Raw genomic sequence first — 22,227 nt, forward strand, 5'->3', positions numbered from 1 at the left:
AATCTTACTACACTATGAGAAATCTGTGCACTGCAATGCATCTTACTGCACTGTGAGTAATCTGTGCATCTGCACTGCATCTTACAGCACTGTGAGGAATCCGCACACTGCACTGCATCTTACTTCACTATGAGGAATCTGTGCACTGCATTGCATCATACTGCACTGAGAGTAATTTGCGCACTGCACTGTATCTTACTACATTATGAGGAATGTGTCACTGCACTGTATCTTACTGCAATATTAGAAATATGTGCAGACTGTGCTGCATCTTACTGCATTGTGAGGAACCTATGCATGCTGCACTTTATCTTACTGCACAGTTTTTTACTGCACTATGAGGAATCTGTGCCCACTGCACTGCCTTCTACTGCAGTATGTGAAATCTGTGCACACTGCACTGCCATATAATGTACTATTAGTAATCAGTGCACAGTGCACTGCAGCTTACAAGACACAGGCAGCAAAAGCCCATTCCTCTGCACTGCGTAGAGGTCACTGACTCACTACTGTCTTTAATTCCCGTAGAACACTTTGGGACCGATTGCGGTTTTAATTACTCAAATCCTGCCCTATGTGCTAACCTGACACTAAACAACGGGCCGTGATATACTGGATACAGAGGCAACACCTGCGTCCCTCATCAATACATCCGGCAACCAATTTCACGGTCAGTCCACAACAAAAAAAAAAAAACATTTTTTTTCATATGAAATTAATAAAACACATTGGCTGTCTTTGTGTTGAGTTGATGAAATAAAGGAATTAAGGGGCATATTTATACTTTTCGACGCACAACTGCGCCAACGCAGTTGTGCGTCAAAAAATCTAACGCCATTCTGAAGCGCCATGCGGGCGCCGTATTTATTCAATGATGTTAGCCGGCGTTAGCCAGCGGCGCTGCCTGGTGTGCGTAAAAAAAAATGACGTACACCAGGCAGCGCCGGCGTAGGGGAATATGGAGCTTGGGTGCCAAAAAATGGGGCAAGTCAGGCTGAGGCAAAATTATCGCCTCAACCCGATTTGCGCCATTTTTTCCGACTCCCAACCCCCATTGAAATGACTCCTGTCTTAGCAAAGACGGGAGTCATGCCCCTTTGCCCAATGGCCATGCCCAGGGGACTTCTGTCCCCTGGGCATGGTCATTGGGCATAGTGGCATGTAGGGGGGCACAAATCAGGCCCCCCTATGCCACAACAAAAAAAAAAAAATTAATACTTACCTGAACTTACCTCATGTTCCCTGGGATGGGTCCCTCCATCCTTAGGCATCCTCCTGGGGTGGGCAAGGGTGACAGGGGGGGTCCCTGGGGGCATGGGAGGGCACCTCTGGGCTCCTTCCGAGCCCATAGGTCCCTTAACGCCTGCCCTGACCAGGCGCTAAAAAACGACGCAAAAGCGGCTGGACGTCATTTTTTTTTACCCGCCCACTCCCGGGCGACATTTTTGCCCGGGAGTGTAAATACTGCGCACATGCCTCGGAGTCACTTTTTTAGACGGGAATGCCTACCTTGCATATCATTAACGCAAAGTAGGTGTCCATGCTAAAAAATGACGCAAACTCCATGGACTTTGGCGCTAGACGCGTCTAACGCCAAAGTATAAATATGGAGTTAGTTTTGCGTCGGAATTGCGTACAAAAAAAACGACGCAATTCCGGCGCAAACAGAGTATAAATATGCCCCTAAAGCTTTTATATCAAATCTTGACATTGTACATTTTTTGAGATGTGGGTGCACCATTCTATTTTGTATGTATATAATCTAACTTGTTTGCTAAGAATGTGTCTTGCTTCCAGTCCAGGTAATGGAACCATCAGAGTGTTATCTTGAAGGAGGGTGTAAATATGCACAAGGAAGGCCGTCTGGAGGCATTTCACCCTTAATGATTGCTTGTATCATTGCCAAAATGTCCCTGTCAAGCTTGGTTTGAGTTCTGGATATCATTGATTTTTTAAAAAGTATGAACTACTGACTTTGCGGCTAAGTCGACTGCACGGTACCCTTTAGTGTGAATTTCCGTACTTTTATGGGCCACGCTATGCTGAACATGGACCAAAAGAAGCTTGTATTTTAAGACAGCCATCTTTCCTCAGAGCTGCTTATTTTTAATTGGTTTCACTTTTGAATCTCTGAAACCTTTCGAATGCCATTATGCTGAATCAACATTGCCCCCTTGCACACAGAAGGATGAATCTGACCCTATTAGTGTGGGAGTTGATAGATCAGTCTTCTGTAGTGCAAGCAACAAGGCGTGATTTTCTGCGAGCTGTGCAACACAATCACCAAAGATTTTACTGTGAGTAAATAGTGCCTTAAATTTGGAATTTTCCAAATTTCCCTGCACCACAGCACAAGTCAGGTTATTTCTGTACAGTAACAAGCGCAGGCTGTGCAGAGCCATCTTTATAGAAAACTCTCCTATATTCCTCAATGGGTAGGATGTTAGGAGTTTGTGGTATATTTTGGGTATAGTGAAGAAATTCTTGAAAGCAGACAGTCAGATCATACTCAGATCCTAATTCAACTGCACTTAAAGATGCGTGCTACTGCAACCAACACAGGTGTACAGTGTGACCATTAGAAAAACGTGCTTTTGACACCACTTCTAGTGTAGAAATAGGAGAAACTATAATGATTAGTTTCCCTTGCAACAAAGGAAGCTCTTTCAAAATGGCCATTTGTACCACACTAATAATTTGCTCTGTGGGAGCAAAGCGTGCTTTAGCTGTGGAATACAAATGTGATTTGTATGCAGTAGGCACTGTGCTTCATTGTAGGCTATATATGTGTAACCCAAAATGCTGGGAACAATTAGATATCACAATTTTATAAATATTTCATTTCTAACATGTCTCCTTGGAGTTCATTTAAGGTAGCTGTGTGTTTTTAGTCCACTGTTTTTCAGAGAATGCGTGAGAAATTACAGAGGTTTTACTTGCTCAGTACAGTGTGGCAGGTTAGGGGCAGATTTAAGAGTCCTGAGCGTCACTTTTTGTGATGCTCAAGTGGAACTAACCACTACTTCATATTTACAAGGAGCTGAAACACCACTTTTTGTGGCATTATGCCTCCTTGTAAATATGGGCCCCTCCGATGCAGTTTCTGCATCAGAGGGGCATGCAATGGGTGTTGCAATAAGCAACAACCATTGTTTTTGACGCTGCCTTAGATTTACGAGTTGTTGTAAACCTGAGGCAGCGCCAAAAACTAACGCCACCTCAGGTGTGGCATTAGCACGACAAAACGAGTAGTAATGAGGTAAATGAGGAGTAATGCATTCTTCAGCACACATAGAAGAAGCAAAATGCCATGGATGATTGTTTATGTGCAGGAAGGTGACCCTTCCTGCACATAAACAATCATTCCGAAATGACGCTTTGGTACTTATAAGTGTGCTGCATTTTGGAGTTTCAAAAGTGGAGCAGCGGGGCACTGCTTTTTTTTTGCACAGAACTGTGCTGTGCCACTTTTGGATAAATTAGGGCCTAAGTCTTTCTGAAGTTAGACATAAAACCATCAGGGCTTATAAATGTATATATTTATAGGCTATAAGTTGGCACATCTGTAGGAATTCAGGTGCCAACCCCTAGGCTTGCTGAATAATTCATATCTGAGGAAGATCAGTTAAGTGATTTTAGATTTATTTAGGTTGCGTTTCTAACCGCGTATGGCCAATATTGTCACTATCCGGTCCGCCCTAGTCAGGTATTGTTCATCATTTGTTATGTAAATGTTGTCAGTATAAGACAGTGACTCTGGATCCTCCTATAAGATCTCCCTAATGGGTGCTGTAAATATACCAGGACTATTCTTATGGCTGCTGGCAATAATTTAAAACAGAATTCAGAAAGAGGTTAGATAGTCCATTTCAGGCACAGTGCTTTGTCTGAAAAACCCATTGGAGAAGTCGAGAATTCATATTTTTCTGTACTGTGTCCATCATGAGTTCTTTGCTATGAGCCTTTTGTACAGCTTATGTGGGTGGGTGTGGCGTTAATCTAGAATTGTTCTGTATGTTCGATCAGATTTTAAAACTGGAAAAAGAGGTGTATTCACTGGACAGCTGCAAGGCACTATAATGCTGTGATATTCAGCTGATCCCAGATAGCGATTATGTTGTGCTTTGCTTCTGGCTTCAGAGGATATTGAGCCTGTATTTGAGGCTCAGTAATGACATGCAGAATAGATTCTTTATCCCACCTGACTTGGTTTCTATACAGCGCTGGAGGTTGCTTTAAAGCTCACCCATGTGCATACTTCTCCCTGAGGTCTTCAGGTTTGTAGGAAGAAAATGCTAGTAGTTGTACCTCCTCTCCTAAAGGCGCATCCCTAAGGAAGGATGCAGGATAGTCATCCTCTGCAAGAATGATGTAGGCAGCTGATAAATGCGGCCAGAATATTGCTTCACATTTGTGTGGTATATCCCCCTCAATCAGTATTGTCTGGAGGATTTACATGCCTATCTGGAGTTTCAACCTGTATAGAGACTTTAGTCTGATTCACCAACAGAAGTTCTCAAAGAGTCTGATGCACTATTTTCACTTCAGTGGGCTGGCCACTAGCGCTGTCGCCCAAATCATGTTTCCTAGAAGTATCCGTAGTTTACAGGACATTTTTTAGTTAATCAAGTGATTTTCTCTTTAGAGTAATGGAGTTCCAGCTATTCTTTTCCTTCTTTACACTAACCTCAGCTTCATGTCCTGATTTGCCTTTCTGCTTAGTATACTTATTTTTTCTGCGGTGTTCAGTTTGTCCAGTCCTCTCTGCCCAAAAAGAATGGGAAGAAAGGCTATCAGCGTATAGATGCCAATATGGCTTTTTAAATTTGTCACGGTCCCTCAGATTGTAGCCACCTTGGCTGGGCTCCTGGGTTGATGGAAATCCAGTCCTTTTCTTTTTGATTTACTGTTTTTTTAGTCTTTTTACTCTCTTTCTAGTCTCTGGTGTTGTGTTTCCCTTACCAGAAGCCTCAGTCTCATTTTTTGTTTTGAGATGTGGTTTTGACAGCTTGTGATCCCCAGGTTTCACGGCCCTCAGATGTATATGTACCGAGATTTATTTTAGGCAACTCCTGTTCATGTTCTTGAACAGGGACCGCTGAGGGTCTCTGGCAAATGTCCAAAGCCGCTGCTTCTCTGCTTAGAGTGATTGAGGAAACTGTTTCAAGATTTCCCATTCATTTCAATCCTAGATCTAGGTGCAGCTTTGCACTCATTTGTTCTTGCCTTGGTACATCAGGTAGTACAGCCAATGAGGGTTTGCCACGCGTAGTCGTGTAGATACTTCCCCAGGTGTTGAACTCCTCTGAAGGTGGCGCCATTCCAAAGGGAACTTCACAGAGTGAAAATACTGCCTGTCTGGTGGGTCTTGCAAGCAATCCAGAATGCAGTTTGTTGCTTTTTATGGGCACTTTGCCCATAACAGCGCTTTTAGTCTGTGGACTGATTGCCTCTAAGGATCCCTGTGCCTGGGGTGCACATCCTACTCAAACTGCTCTGCTGCTTTTATAGGGAGCTGGGTTCTGGTTGCAGCACCCCTTTTCATTACCTGGTTTGTAGATGCAACTTTGACTGAAGTGCTCTGGGTCCCTGCGAACCAGGTCCCCAGTGCCAGTGTTCCCAAAAACAAAGCACCTGGGCACCTATTTAGGAAAACTTTAGGAGTTATGTGTGAGGGTCAGAGGTGTGCTCCAACCATTTCACAGAAAACGTTTTATAACACATTTTATTGATTATATCTGTACAATAAAGCCATTCTTGCAAAACAAGGAAAAACATAGCCATGTCAGCCCTGCCCACCACACCCTCCAGGATCACTGGTTTTATGCATAGCCAAGAGAGTCTCCCTCTCTGAACCCCCTCGCTGCTAGGCCTTTCCTCCACACCCTCAGTGCTGAGGAATATTTTGGCTGTTTGGGCTAGGTCACACTTAGGCCTCCATAACTTTTTTCCATATAAGCTATCCACGCCAAATTTACATCCTTGTTTTCCAACATCCTGGGGATTCTAAAGATATCCAGGGTTTGTGGATTCCTCTGGAGGGGACCGAGAAGATAGGCAAAATATAGCAACATTTTGAGTTTTTAAAAAACAATATAGGGAAAAAGTACTCCAGGTAGAAGTGTCTGATTGTTTTCATGAAAATGGCACCCATGAATGGTTTTCTGTACCATCTTCCCAGCTTTCAGGAACATGCAGAGCTGAATCAAAAAACCCTAGGCCCTGATTTAAGAGGGCCTAGCGCCATTCCAATGTCATATTAGTGTCATTTTCTTGACGCTAATGTGCCGTGGGAAGGCCAAAAATGCAGCGCCATATTTACAAAGTAGTGCAATGCTTGCTTGAGATGTATTTATGACATATGCACCACCTGGGTCTCTGTGGATTCAGCTTGATGGTGACTGGCATACATGCAGGACTTGGGTGCCTGTGGATTCTGCCAGATCCACACAGTGACTTGCACACTTGCAACACTTGTGTGTCTGAGGATGCAGTCTGAACCACACAGTGACTGTCACACTTACACCAGCCTGCAAATGTGTTACTGTGCAGACTGATGCCTCATTGGACATTGGTATTTGCCAGGACTACAAAATGGTTAATAAAAATTGTTTAGAAAAATGACTGGATAGTGGTGCAGTTTGTTCAACTTCAGTCATTCGTCACTGCAGAGCAATCAGCACTTGCACAACTTCCAGAGTTTGCCAAGTAGCAGTCTGCTTGGCACAATCTTAGGTTCGCATTGTGCACTCAGACACAACTTCAGGGTTGCAGCAGTACAATCTGCCCAGGCACAGCTTCAGGACAATGCCACAATACAGGCAGCTCGAGTAGGAGAGCCTGTGCTCTGGTCCTCAGACTGTGGAATTAGCTCTCAAGGTGGATGGACCCTGACCTCTGGGGTCAGCTGCTTCTGCTCACTCTGGACAGTCACACATCCTGCATGTTTTTGCATGCTTTCCCTATCTCAGCAGCTTCACGACAGCAAGACAGCTCTTCCTTTCAGGGCAGACTCCAGGTGACATCCCCTTAACCCCTAGGAAGCTGACTGTCATGCAGACACCAGCTCTGGCTGCACAGCAGTCCCCTAAGTACTCCACGGATCACTCCCTTACTCAGTCAAAGAGAACATGGAACTGGAACAGCAAGTGGGTCAGAAGCTTCCACATTTATACAGTCAAAGCAGACAAGGCTCTGTGTTGCAACGCCAAGCCATGTTGGGCGTGGACCAGAAAATACCTTCACAATGACGGTCTTCCACCAGCTGTATTTAGATGTTAAAGGTCTGCTGGCAGTCTGAATGGCAGCAGTACGTTGACAGTGGGAGACAGCGGCAGGACTCTATGGGCTTCGTACAATGGCAGGGGTTATGGAAGAGAGGTAAGTGACACACACACTTTCCCTTTGCCACAGGTGTACCCCCGCACTACACAACACAACACATGCACCCAATTACCCATTGCCATTCTGACTCAACACAACCTGTACATGCCAAAAACACACATTGACCTACATCCATGACACAACATACACACACCATTGACTGCACCCACACACAACACAACCACAACTACACACTCAACTACACAAACACACCTGCTCCCCCACCTCAACCAGCCAATCATATTGCATACACACATACATGTAATGACTCAAACACACTCGCAGCACGACATGACAGGTACAGGTCCCCTGGCAATGTGCACGCGGGTGGTGTTTCTTTGCGGAGACGGTGGTTCAAATGCAGTCTTTCATCTATGGGACCACCAACATCTAAATATGGTGGTCAGACCTTTGCAATAGCAGGCGGGTTTCCAGTTGAAAAGTCGATGGCGGGACCGTTACCGCCAACATGTAAATCAGGCCCTCTGTCTTCACTCACAGAACCAGATTGAGTTTATTCATCTTTGATGTGTGCTCTCTAGGCTGCCTTCCACACACAGCATTTGTGTGGAGTGAAACACTTCACAGCTGGTTGGTTCCAGTTTTGACCACCCATAACAGAGGAACAAAGAGCAGTGAGCTTTCTTCACCTGGCTGTCAACACCACACACAACAATGACCATGAAACACACAAATGGCTGGCCTCAGCTAAAGTATCCTTCATATTCTGAACAACAGAGGCTGAGGCCCCCACCATCTGCCAAATGGCAGTGCTCACAAAGACAAATTATCTACGCTCACAGTGTAAGGAGCTAATCCAATGTCTAAAGGGAACCCTGTGTCCTTTTTCCCCACTTCATTGCCTAGGCCTCCTCCCTCCAGCTTCAGGAAAGTAATTAATACACTCCCACATTCTGGGAAAAAAAACTCAACCCCGTCTTACACACTTGGCCAGGTCGGCTCTTCCAAACCCACGTCTCCAATTCTCTGGTTAACTTGTACACACAATGAATGTCCCATACAGTTAACACACAAATGCACACCCATAACATGCATGGGATGTTATCACTGGGACCTGGGTTAGTGTACAGAAGCAAAACTTTAGATGAGTGGGCCGGTAGGCCTCCATTCATGCGACACAGATAAAAAGGTCTATTCACAACTACTGATTCACAAAACTCTGAGCCACCATCGCTCAACATGATAAAACCATGACCAGGAGTTTAGTGCACTGTCCAACGACTCTGGGCACTTTCCCACTGCTAATCAGTGCTAAAATGCATGTGCTCTGTCCTCGGAGACTTGGTACGATTGGCTTACACCTGTTTGGCTTATATAATTTACCTGCAAGTCCCTTGTAAAGTGGTATACCGTATACCTAGGGCCAGTAAATGAAATGCTACTAATGGGCCTGCAGCACTGACTGTGCCACCCACAGAAATAGCCTTCCAAACCTGCCTCAGGCCTGCCTCTGTAGGGCCTGCATGTACAGTTTACTGCTACACTGACTTGAGAAGTCAAACTACTTGCCAACGTCTGAACTCCCTTTTTACTACACCTAAGACACCCCTAAGGTACGTCCTAAATAGCCCTATGGGCAGGGTGCTCTGTATGAAAAAGGTAGGGCATTTATTTTTATGCGTTACATGTCCTGGTAGTGACAAACAGCCTATTTCGGTTTTCACTGCTGCAAGTGCTGCTCCTCTCATAAGTTTGCATTGGGAATTCCCTTATAAATGTCTAAGTGGTAATTTCTGATCTGTAAGGAGTAGAGTGGGCACGTTTGGCATTTTTGGAATGGTAGTGAGAAATCCTGTTTACTGGTGTAGGTGGATTTTACATTACTATCGCAGAAATGCCACTTTTAGAAAGTGGGCATTTCTCTATGCTCATAATTCTAGTGCTTTGCCGCCTGACTCCAATCCATGTATGTGGCAGAGTGAGAGCTCCACTTTGTGTATCCTCTCCAGACAGCCATCTATCAGTGAAGGCTAGGTGTGACAGGGTTACATCTACATTCACATATATACTTATGTTCTTCCTGGGCTAGGAGAGGCAGAGGGCGTTCACACCTGAATAGGCTCTCGCCCCATGATTTTAAGGGCAATTTTGGAACTGGGACGGAACCTCTGTCAGAAGGACTGCACATATAACTCATCTGGACTGTCCTTCTGTGGTTGCTCTGCTACCTGCTGCTGCTGGGTGGCATTAAGGACTCCCTGGATTGCTTTTCTGAGTGTTGCCCTGCTGCCAGCCTACTCGCGGATTCCAGACTGCCAAGGAACTGTGGGACTGAAGGAGCGATCGCCATTGGAGCTGCTGGCTTACTGTGCTGCTCTACTTTACCAATTCTGCCCACTTTGTGCCCATCTACAAGTGTTCTCCCAGGGGGCCCAGCACGTTGAGGGCGCTGTGCAGTGCCCCTGGCTTGGCCTATCTCGCCTGGTGAGCGATGCTTCTCCCCTGCCATAACCAAGCTAGTGCATTGGCAGCGCGCACCCAGGCTCATGGAAAAGTGGAGGTTGGTGGCTTTCCCCCAGTGAAGTGAGGACGTGTGGAGTGCCTCACTCCCGATAGCCTGAAAGAGCATGCACAGCTGCGCCCGTGTTCTCTAAACATTTCCCCTAACCGCAGTGGGACCGTGACAAACCACCTGACAGGGAACAGTGCCGGTGAGACGTACTCGCTTGCCCGCCTCCCCTAGAGGGTGCCCACACCGACTGTCTGGAATCTCCCACAAGGGGGGGCACCCCACCACGAAGGATCCATAGAGTTGAGAAGATCCCTCCAATTTGCTGCTCGTCTCCACCCCTGGACTGCTCTAGGCACAGATGTGCCTGTAAAGAGGACCTGACCCACCAGGAGCAGAGGACCTTGAGAAGCGCTCTTCCATTCTCCTGGGTAACCTGGCCACTACGGGGAGGGCCAGCATGGCCCCAGAGGAGATGCACTGTGGCCCAACTCCAGCTTAGTGGGTTCCTCTGTGCTGGTGAGCTTGGGCTCTGGTTTTGCGGGGTAGAACCTCAGTGGAAGTCCCCAGTGGCCCAGGGGTCAGGGAACGTCTGCCAGTTTATTTTGAAAAGTGCTGGCTGCATTTCTAACACCATAACCTTAGCATGTGCAATGTACCTAGCCTGAAATGCACCACTTGGTGACTATACATTGGATGTTGATACCTCATGACCCAGGGTATTATCGCCATTTTTATTCTTGTTTTCACCTAGGATAACAAGTACGATTGTCAGACTTGATTATGAAGCACAAGACTCACCGCTCATATGCTGTACTGCTGCATTGCGTCACTTTATGTTATAATACATGTCATTTGTACCCTGCCCTGGCAGGAGGATTGGTGTTGTCACAGGACTGATACCTCATGCACAATACGCATGCATTACATGCTGTGAACAGATATATGTTGGTTTCATGCCTTATACTGACAGAATAACAAATACTCTTTCAGGAGCTGCACAGTATGGGCTGTAATGTTCTCTTGTCTAATGTCTTGAGCTATGGTACATGTACACGATTGGGATCCTATGCACAATACTTATGAGCTATGGTGTTGTTGATTGTTGAGCTACACTTACAGTACAAGAAACTTATTGTTTATAACCTGTGTGAAGTCTCTTTTGTGGTGTATTTATTGTGCTGCTGGTGGGAGTGTGTTGCACACACGCTTTACACATGACCTCTGAGGATAAGCCTGACTGCTCTGTGCCATGCTACCACGGCGTGAGCACAGGTTACCTTTAGTGTGTAACTTACTCACCCTGACTAGAGGGGGTCCTGCTTGGCTGAGGTGCATGCCCTAGCCAGCCAGAAACCCCATTTCTAACAGACAACATGCATGGGACATTCACATCCCAACCCTACTGCTAACCCTATGAAGCACCCTACACATTTAGGGTTACTTACACACAGAGGAACCCAAAACCCACTCATGAAACACTGCACAGATTTACAAGGTAGAGCCAGCAGCCAGTCTCTGTCTGGGGGTCCGGTATAAAAGCTTATCACGGAGTTGTATAATCGGCTGCCACCAACCACGGGTGCTGCCAAGACCTAGGTTCTGATTTAGAGTTTGGCAGATGGGGTTAATCTGACAGATATCCCATCTGCTGTAATATGATCCCATTATAGCCTATGGGAATCGTAATGCAATGGGAATTGTAATACGGCGGGCGGGACATCCCGTCATGTTAGACAGAGTAACCCATCCTCAAAACTCTAAACCAGGCCCCTAGTCTCTGGGGCAGGCAGAATTCACACGAGTCTAAAGAAGAACCACAGTGGCGGATCCCTATAACCCCCCAGCATTGAACACTGCTTCAGCAGCAACTTACTACAGTCACTTAGAGCACTTATCAGGAGACTCTGTGGATGGGTCTCCTGCATAGGAAAGCATTCTATGTCTGCTAGTATGCTAAAATGAAGAGCAGGTTATCAAATGAACATTGCGTCAGGTTTCACATGACTAGGACAGCACTTTTCATGCTTTCACTTCACTTTTACAGAACATTATCAGGTGCGTTAGTCCAATTAGCTGAATTAAAAGTAACCATAAATAAAACTCCCAGAATGCCCTGATAGGTTAACCCAAAACTCAGAACTAGACAAGTTCTCTCCCAGTGACATGGAGTCATCTAGTTACCTTTGTCATAACTTATGTTGAGCTCCACACCTATTACCTCCTGAAAAAAGTCTTGACTACTCCGATAAGAGAACCAGATATTTTTGCAAGATCTCTTCCATACTGGGGTATGAGAACGGATTCACCCAATGGAGGATCTTCTAATGATCTACCAGAAGAACCAGTGGAAACCAAGTTGCTTGAAGTTTGGGTGGTTCTCCAGGATCAGATCTAGCTGCAGCTGACTAAAAAAGGTGCCAACTTCCGCCTTGAACTCTGACAACAACCGGAGCTCTAGTGATCTCTAGACTATCAATAATTTACCGGGTCACTTGGGGTCATACGCAGTCAGCAGCCATGCCCTTCCAGAACAAGATCTGCCTGTCTCTGTGAACACTCAGAATTTTTGGACAGTGTGGCGGATTTTAGCCTGAATAAAGGGTCACCAGGCGGCTGAGAGTTAACAGTGGTTGTTTTTATTTCTTTATATGCTCTCAGAGTGTACCAAAACTGTCCTTGTTTCTCCTCATCAACATCCTCTTTGGAATTACTGAACTGGATTTTTTTCTCTTTATTCTTGTCTCGTTTACTGGGCTGCAGGGTGCAACCAGGATCCCCTTCTCGACTTTCAGCAGTCACCTCCAAGGAAGACTGAGAGAAAACAAAAGAACCAGGATCAGGTAAGTACTACAAGACCTGGGGTTATGGGTAGGGAAACAGGGGAGTGCTTGTGAGAGACAGGGGTCCTCACCACTTTATCTGTATGAAAACAAAATAACCTTGTGTAGTTCTGCCGTGCCGAGTGACTTCAAAGGGTGCTCTTCTCCAAAAACTTGGAATTGGCTCCTTATAAGCTGGTCTCCTACCTGCCCCCTTCACCTGCCTTCCCCTCCCTTTTTACTCCTTTGTCTCTATTCCAAAGAGACCGTACCTTGTCTAGCCATGCTCCTCCAGGAGCGTGGCGTGGCTGTAGGGTCCGAACTCCTCCTTCGTCAGCTTTCCAGTCCACCTCAGATGTCATCCTGTCTTCTTCCTTGTGGTCGGCTTCCTTGGATACCTCTTCTTCCACCTTCTCAGTTCTCACATCTTCTCTGTTGCTTGTCCCCAGTACTCCTGCCTCCGGTCCCGCCTCTTCTCTCTTCTCTCTCTGCCCGTTGTCTCTCTTCTCTTTCACTGCTGGCTTTTTTTCTGGGTCGCCCGACCCCTGAAGCAGTACTCGTTTCTGGTGTACCGGCCCTCTACAGTTCCCCGTGGTACCAATAATGTTCTGGCATGCTGAGTTGCCGGACAACGCCAGAGCTGGAGTCTCACCGCTAAAGACAGTCACCGGTGCACTTTCCAATCACACGTCAGACCAAAAAAGCCATGGTCGTTCTCTAGGACCGGGTCGATCAGCAGGCCTAGTTTTGTTGTGTTGGCCTGAAGTGTTCACCCACAAGTCTTCTACAGGTGCTGCAGGAGGCAGTATAGAATAGCTTGGGTTTGGCATAGAGGATTTCTGGTGCTCACCCCCCAGTCTCCTATAGGTGATGGCAGAGAAGGTGTAGAGTAGGCTGGGTTGTGAGAGTGTCTGGTGTTCACTGCCAGTCTCCTATAGGTGCTTCAGGAGAAGGTGTAGAGTAGGCTGGGTTGTGACAGAGTGTCTGGTGTTCACTGCCAGTCTCCTATAGGTGCTTCTGGAGAAGGTGTAGAGTAGGCTGGGTTGTGAGAGAGTGTCTGGTGTTCACAGCCAGTCTCCTGTATGTGGTTCTGGAGAAGGTGTACTCTCACTGGGTTGTGAGAGTTTCTGGTGTTCACTGCCAGTCTCCTATAGGTGCTTCTGGAGAAGGTGTAGAGTAGGCTGGGTTGTGAGAGAGTGTCTGGTGTTCACTGCCAGTCTCCTATAGGTGCTTCTGGAGAAGGTGTAGAGTAGGCTGGGTTGTGAGTGTGTGTCTGGTGTTCACTGCCAGTCTCCTGTAGGTGCTTCTGGAGAAGGTGTAGAGTAGGCTGTGTTGTGAGAGTGTCTGGTGTTCACTGGCAGTCTCCTATAGGTGCTTCTGGAGAAGGTGTAGAGTAGGCTGGGTTGTGAGAGAGTGTCTGGTGTTCACTGCCAGTCTCCTATAGGTGCTTCTGGAGAAGGTGTAGAGTAGGCTGGGTTCTGAGAGAGTCTGGTGTTCACTGCCAGTCTCCTATAGGTGGTGCTGGAGAAGGTGTAGAGTAGGCTGGGTTGTGAGAGAGCCTGGTGTTCACTGCCAGTCTCCTATAGGTGCTTCTGGAGAAGGTGTAGAGTAGGCTGGGTTGTGAGAGAGTCTGGTGTTCACGGTCAGTCTCCTATAGGTGCTTCTGGAGAAGGTGTAGAGTAGGCTGGGTTGTGCGAGAGTGTCTGGTGTTCACTGCCAGTCTCCTATAGGTGCTTCAGGAGAAGGTGTAGAGTAGGCTGGGTTGTGAGAGAGTCTGTTGTTCACTGCCAGTCTCCTATAGGTGCTTCTGGAGAAGGTGTAGAGTAGGCTGGGCTGTGAGTGTGTGTCTGGTGTTCACTGCCAGTCTCTTATAGGTGCTTCTGGAGAAGGTGTAGAGTAGGCTGGGTTGTGAGAGTGTCTGGTGTTCACTGCCAGTCTCCTGTAGGTGGTTCTGGAGAAGGTGTAGAGTAGGCTGGGTTGTGAGAGAGTTTCTGGTGTTCACTGCCAGTTTCCTATAGGTGCTTCTGGAGAAGGTGTAGAGTAGGCTGGGTTGTGAGAGAGCCTGGTGTTCACTGACAGTCTCCTATCGGTGCTTCTGGAGAAGGTGTAGAGTAGGCTGGGTTGTGAGAGAGTCTGGTGTTCACTGCCAGTCTCCTATAGGTGCTTCTGGAGAAGGTGTAGAGTAGGCTGGGTTGTGAGAGAGTGTCTGGTGTTCACTGCCAGTTTCCTATAGGTGCTGCTGGAGAAGGTGTAGAGTAGGATGGGTTTGTGAGATAGAGTCTGATGTTCATGTACCAGCCGTCTACAGGTGCTCAGGAAGACCCTATACCAGTGGTTCTTAACCTTCTGACTTTGATGGACACCCAAGTCATTATTGGAATTTGGGGACACACACTGAGTCATTAGTGGAAGCCGGGGACCCCAGCCAAACCATTTTTGATGAGTTGAATCACAAAACAGTACACAAAAACAAACAAGCAAAACAAATGACAAAATCTCCCACAAATCAATCTGAGGATAGCAACTTAATTTTCATCCTCCAGTTTCAAAGTCCTTCACATTTACAGAATGTTCAAAAACATTTTGGTTGTACTTTGGGTGTCTCTTCTTACATTCACTTTATTAATCTCTTAATAGGATTTTCTAAGCAGTTACAGACCCCCTGAGTAGGCTTCACGGACACCAATGGACCCCACATTTCAGTATTGTCTCTATCAATAAGGAAATGACCGAAGAGTTGACAGAATTTGAGTGAATGGATCAATCAAGTTTTATTTTACAATTAATGTATATAAAGGTATATTCCAAGAAATCATTACATCGATAGTACAGAATACATCAATGATAAAAATGCATATTAACATCAGCTAATCAATTCATAAACAGTAGTAGGGAAACAAGGAACTGCTGCACCAAAACTATAATGCACATCTAATGTCAATAAATGATTATACGTTTGATGAAATATTCAAAGATACACAGACTAACTTAAAGGAATCCATAGTTTAAAACACCAATGGCTGAATGAAACTTGCAGAAACATGTACCAGCAGCGTCCTCCAACCTACGGATGACATGAATTTTAAGGCTAAAGGAGTTGATTTATGGCCTAAAACTCACATACTGAGATCATTCCTCTCTAGCTTCAGTATGTTTCATACTTTTGGACAATTTTTACAGGACACTTGGGTCATGTGGTATTAGGAGCAAAATTATTAGATATTTAAAACTTCTCAAAAAAAAAAAAAAGATTTGTTATTTTCATTTTGAGGGCTACAATACATTGACAAAAGCAGCTTGCAAAATGCAATTCTGTTTTCCTGATATCTGTTGCCTTAAAGTCACACAAATGGGTGTCTGAGCAACTACCTGCAGCTCCTCATCTCTGCCCATCCACACTGAAAGTTAGGGACAGATTCCTTATCAATCAACAAACCATTTAAATTAATCAAACATTCCCAGTGGCTTCAGCCTAGGCGGAGAAGACAATTCTCAGCAAACTCCCACCATGTCACGCACGAGGCAAGGAAGGTACTTACCTGTGGTAAAGACCTTTCTAGTGGATATTCTTATCTGCCTGCAGATTTATCACCTGTAGAATAATCCCAGGCGCCAGTCTGGATCCCGAAACTTCAAAGCTCTCACATCGCCCGTAGGGGGCGTTGGTTCGCATCGGGCCCAGAAGTGGTGCCTGATGATGTCACCAAAGCAACATAGCGCACAAGGGCATCAGTTTTCATCCATTGTTCCCAGCTTCGAGACCAGCAGACTGACTAACACCAATAGAGTCACCCAGTACCAAAATGAATTTGGAATCATATTAACTCGCCCTATAACACATCTATTAAACAGGGAGGTGGGTAGGTCAAGGAGGTATATAGAGTATACCCCAGAAAGGTTGTTACCGCAGGTAAGTAACCTCTTGTTCTGATGGAGTTGGTGGAGGGTAGACGCGCTGACAAGGTGATGTCTACCACCTCTCGTGGCAGCTGCAAGGAGTTCAGATGTCCCTGTTGGAAACTGGGATGCAGCACCATTCCCTCCAATTGGGAGAGACAGTCTAGTCTGAATGGCAGCTTCAAAAGGGAACATATGGAGAAGAGTGAAGGTCTTCATGCCACACTTCCCTTGGCCAATTTGGGGCGATGAAAATTACTTCTGACCGGTCTGGTGTATCTTCCGCAAAACCCAAGAAATCAAAGGAAGTGTGTAGTGCAGTTTAAAGCTCCACCTCAACTGAAATGTGGCCCCCAAGTCTCCCATGAATGGATACTGGAGGGTACAGAACTCTAGAACTGAGCATATTAGGAAAATGCAAACACGTCCGCCTGGAGAGTACCGCACTGGTAAAAATGGCCTGAACTAATAGCCATAGCAGATGCCACTCATGATCTACAAGATAACAGCAGCAAAGGCTGTGGGCTCTGGCATTCAGGAACACTCCGCTAGGGGGCTTTTGGTGATCACATTCCTTGGTGGTGTGCCCAAGACAAGTTTCAGTGCTTGCAGGCAAATGAGATGAGACCCTATTCCCTCTAGCTTATTGACATAACATCACTGCAGAGTCATCCGTCAGGATCTGGACAGACTGACCGTGGATGGAGAAGGCCTTGAGTGCCAGCCACATTATCCATATTTCTGACAGAACCTGTTCTTCCAGAGACCAGAGACCTTTGATCACCAGATCCTCTGGGCAAGCTCCCACCCTGAAGTGTATTGTAGCCACGTCTGAAGGGGAGCAAGTGCCATCTTGCAACTCAGGCTCACCTTGTCCCCAAGTAAACCACTTCTGCTGCAGCACTGGGGAGATTATGCTGGAGTCCGATAGGTCTCCCTGCACTGTAGCCGCTGCCTGCAGAGGCAACACTGTAGGGCCCACAACATTCATATGCGACTAGGAGAATGCAGGAACCCGTCAGACCTAGGAGAACTGGGACGTTTGCATTGTATTGGAAAGAGGGAACCATTTCTACTGAGTGTCTGCAATCCTCTGAGGTGGAACCCAGTACTGACCCTATAAAATGGAGTCGTTGGGAGAGAGTCAGGTGGAGTTTCAGCTCATTTGTTGAGAATCCCAGGTTGAAATGTAGGGCTACACCTGACTGTAGATAGGGAGATATCGCCTCCGGCGATCCAACTCTGATTAGCCAGTCATCCAGGTACAGCAAAGTAGGTGTGCCCGACCTTCAGAGATGAGTTGTAACCATTGCCATCACCATTGTGAAAACTCGAATTGGCGATGTTAACTCAAATGACAGCACAACAAATTAGTAGTGCGTAGAACCCACTCCCAAACGCAGATACCTCTGATGCAAATGCAGGATCGGGATGTGGGAGTATGCATCCTGCACATCGAGTGACACCATACAGTCACCAGCTTCCAAAGTCAGTAACACTTGTGCTAGGGCCTGCCTCTTGAACGTTTCCTTTTTGACCTGTAGTGTGGTCGGAAGCAGTGTCATCTCTGCTTCTCATCCCTCACCTGGGCCATGAAGAGCCTCATCTCATAGTCCTTGATGGGCTTTGGGGGCTTGCTCTGGCAGTAGTTACAGGACCAGGAGTCGTGGTCTGAACCGAGGCACTAGTGGCAGATAAAGTGGACATCTGTTACGGACACCTGTCTTTCCCAATCCCTACAGGGCCTGAACCCTGATCTCTTGAGAGTAGACATGGTACTGCACATGTTGGAAATATTCTGTGAGAAAACTCAAGACTCCTTGAGAGAGCGAGCTCCAGATCTGCACCAAGAGTAGAAAAAAGGGAACCGATGTCCTTGTGCCAGGGTGAGCGCTATATGACTCTGGTGACACCATTGGATGGCACTTTTGGCACTGATGCAATGCCAGGCCCCCTCCCAGCAATGTGATAACCTAGAAGTTTCTGCTCCAGACTGGCACCTGGGGATTATGCTAAAGGTAAGGTATCATCAGGTAGAAGTATCCATCAGAAGCGGTCTCTCTTTAGTCACAGGTGCTGAGACTCTTGACTCTCATTGATTCAGAAATCCTTCAATGCGAAACATGCCTGGACGGACAGACCTCTGGCGGCACAGATGTGCTGTGCTCATTCTGGTATTTAACATTAAGAAACAGTTTCATTTTCAGGTTCTGAAAGTGACCTCATCCCAAACTACCACTACCAGGAGGTGGTGATGGTCATTGGCATGAGGAATTTGGCACTTTGTTAAAAATTAATTCTGTGGAATGCATTTGTTTCTACCATCCTTGGTGATTGAAGATTTATTTTTTTAAATGTTATTGGAGAACTCCTTCCTCTACACAAGGCTGGGCAATGAGAACACTATATTTGGCGGCCCCAGCAACACAATGCACATTCAGATGATTCAAAATGCTGCGATCTATCTTATTTGTGGTCTGGGGAAGTCCCAACTACATCACAAACGTTCATTCTTTACTCACAAGGCAGCACATACTTTTCAAGTTATTGCATTCACAAGCAGTTCACAAAATGAGGGTTCCTCTTTGCTTGTAAACACAAACCTGAATATAATTTGTGTTCCTTTTCTTCTCAATCCAGATTTCATTTGCAGTGCCAAGGTTCCAAAAATGTATAGCAGGGAGTCGACAGTTCTGGGTTCTAGCTTCTATGACCTGGAATTCTTTACTGCTCACAATTACATTTTTACTTAACCGTCAAGCCTTCATATACCTATTAAGAACTACATTTTTCAACATCTTTATCTCCTATCAATAATGTTGCCATCATGCACTGATTCTATCCTTGCACCCAGTCAGGATTTGGTTGACTGATTCTCTGCAAATAAGAAACTCATAAAATATATTTACATACAGTTAATCTAACAATGATTCATTTACATGGTCCATGGTGAGCAGTCCAATCTCCCAAGGATCCAGCTGTTGAACACCACTGGGGAAGTACCACTATGGTAGGTGCATTTACAGATGCATGTGATGATGCAAATGATCATCACTTCTCCCGCATTAGGTCTTGGGAGGTAAATGCTGTGCACTGCAAATATTAACCCTGAGAGTTACAGCTTACATTTTCCTACTTCCACTTCTCATTCTTTTGGACACTGTTCTCTGGCTGCGGTCAAAGAACTATCAATGCTGCATAAAGCACCCAAAGACCACAATAAGCTATGAACATTCTCCAGTTGGTGCTTGTTAAATTGGTTTGAGTGTGTTAGGTTTATGGATTTTAGCAGTAATTCCCAAGGTTTGCTGAAAATACACTTGTTAGTCGAAGCATTGTACATATTGTTGCTTTTACAGGTAGCGTGATCAGGTGTGCTTGAATGTTTTTCTTTATAACTCTACTGAAGAAAAAAACAAAACAGTTTCTTTTCTTTTAGTCCACACTCTGCTGATGTCTTAATGTGTTGCTTTCAGCTTCATTTTTTTTCTTATGTGTCGAGAAATTAAATGAGCAGTCGCTGAGAACAGACACTTTTATAATTTTACAACTATCTGTGTATTTCTTCTTTACTGACTAGCCGGGCTTCTATCATCTACTTATCATCACTTGGGATTTGAATGCCCCACATGATTTAAATTTTATCATTTTCTGTAATTTGCTGACGGCTATGTAGGCTCGGTAATCGAGTGAAGCTCTTCTCTTATTCACTGCACTTGAATGGTTTTTCCCCTGTGTGTGTTTGCTGATGTATTTGGAGGTGTGATAACTGACTTAAGCTCTTCACACATTCAGTGCAGTTGTATGATTTTACCCTGGTGTGTGTTCGCAGATGTTGTTGAAGGGTTAAGTGACTAAAGCTCTTCATACATTCATTGCAGTTGTATGGTGTTTCCCCTGTGTGTGTTCGCTGATGTCTTTGGAGATCTGATTAATGGCAAAAGCTGTTCACACATTTGCTGCAATGGGATGGCTTTTAACCTGTGTGTGTTAGCTGATGTATTTTTAGGTTTGATAACTGACTAAAGCTCTTTTCGCATTCACTGCAATGGTATGGTTTTTCCCCTGTGTGTCTTTGCAGATCTGGTAATTGACTAAAGCTCTTCACACATTCACTGCATCTGAATGGCTTTTCTCCTGTGTGTGTTTGCTGATGCCTTTGGAGGTTCAATAACCAACTAAAGCCCTTCTCACATTCACTGCAGTTATATGTTTTTTCCCCAGTGTGTGTTTGCTGATGTACTTGGAGGTGTGATAACCGACGAAAGCTCTTCAAACATTCACTGCAATCGTATGGCTTTTCCCCTGTGTGTGTTCGGTGATGTCTTTGGAGATCTGATAACTGAGTAAAGCTCTTCACACATTCACTGCATCTGAATGGTTTTTCCCCTGTGTGTGTTCGCTGATGTCTTTGGAGGTGTGATAACCGACTAAAGATCTTTTCACATTCACTACAATAATATGTTTTTTCCCCTGTGTGTGTTTGCTGATGCGTTTGTTGGATTGATAACCGACTAAATCTCTTTTCACATTCACTGCAATAAAATGGTTTTTCCCCTGTGTGTGTTCGCTGATGAATTTGGAGGTTTGATTTGTCACTAAAGCTCTTTGTACGTTCATTGCAATGGTATGGTTTTTCCCCAGTGTGTGTTCGATGATGTCTTTGGAGGTGTGATAACCGACTAAAGCTCTTCACACATTCACTGCTATCATATGGTTTATCCCCTGTGTTTGTTGGATAATGTCTTTGGAGGTGTGCTAACTGACTGTAGCTCTTCAAACATTCACTGCAGTGGTATGGTCTTTCCCCAGTGTGAGTTTGCTGATGTCTTTGCAGGTCTGGTAATTGACTAAAGCTCTTCACACATTCACTGCATCTGAATGTTTTTTCTCCTATGTGTGTTTGCTTGTGGCACTTGAATATGGATGAGAAACTAAAGCTTTCGATGCACGAGTATGATTCTTCTTCCTTGGTTAGTGTCTCTCGGTCAGGTATATATGTGTCCACTTCCCATGACTGTGTTTCCTGATGGGCCAACATGGTTGGTAAAGCACCTGTATTATTCTCACATCTCCTGTATTTGTTGGTATTCAGGACATTTGATTTCCTATTTAAAAGTAAAGAACAATGGTCACTAAATACTTGCTAGATTCATAATATTTGTCTTGAGAAAGATTGTGTTTTTGGATTGGATAACAGTTTCAACATGTGTGGGTAAAGATTAATCCTTCTCCTTCTGGTCAGTGCATATTGGTACTGTCCTCTCTATTTTAGGCAGCAGAACTCCTCTTTCCTTTACTCTTCAATTGTTTGTCTCCGCTCTGTTGTGCTTTTCTCTGGTTGCTGTGGTTTGGCCTAGAAGAGTTTACAATACACCTAGAGCACTGAATGATGGTCTATTATCTTTTTAAAGAACTGATTACTGTGGTAACCACATCATACCGATCCCATGATCAAAGCTGGTGTTGGTCGTCTGTTTATTCACTGATGTTTTCCTGAATATTTTATCTCATTATTTCTGACAGCTTTTTCAGATTTGCAATATTCTCTTCATTATTCATAATCATTTTGCACATTCAAGGCTTGTTTCCTGTTGGATGTAAAGAGATTGAAAATCACTAAATGGAAACGTAAAGGAATGTGTAAACAAAATA

At 45.2% G+C, this 22,227-nt stretch overlaps 2 protein-coding genes across 2 annotated transcripts in view; one reads left to right on the forward strand and one right to left on the reverse strand.

Annotated features, from left to right (window-relative positions):
* Positions 1-22,227, forward strand: part of LOC138286922 (uncharacterized) — a 244,649-nt gene that overhangs the window by 87,077 nt on the left and 135,345 nt on the right. Inside the window, 1 exon segment of the mRNA XM_069227306.1 lies at positions 12,617-12,696. Coding sequence (XP_069083407.1) covers positions 12,617-12,696 — 80 coding nt within the window.
* Positions 15,442-22,227, reverse strand: part of LOC138287262 (zinc finger protein 850-like) — an 87,056-nt gene continuing 80,270 nt past the window's right edge. The window contains exon 4 of the mRNA XM_069227622.1: positions 15,442-21,411. Coding sequence (XP_069083723.1) covers positions 20,549-21,411 — 863 coding nt within the window. The 3' untranslated portion in view covers positions 15,442-20,548. The remainder of the gene's footprint in view (positions 21,412-22,227) is intronic.

This window comes from Pleurodeles waltl, chromosome 4_1 (assembly GCF_031143425.1).
Source record: "Pleurodeles waltl isolate 20211129_DDA chromosome 4_1, aPleWal1.hap1.20221129, whole genome shotgun sequence".
Taxonomy (NCBI): domain Eukaryota; kingdom Metazoa; phylum Chordata; class Amphibia; order Caudata; family Salamandridae; genus Pleurodeles; species Pleurodeles waltl.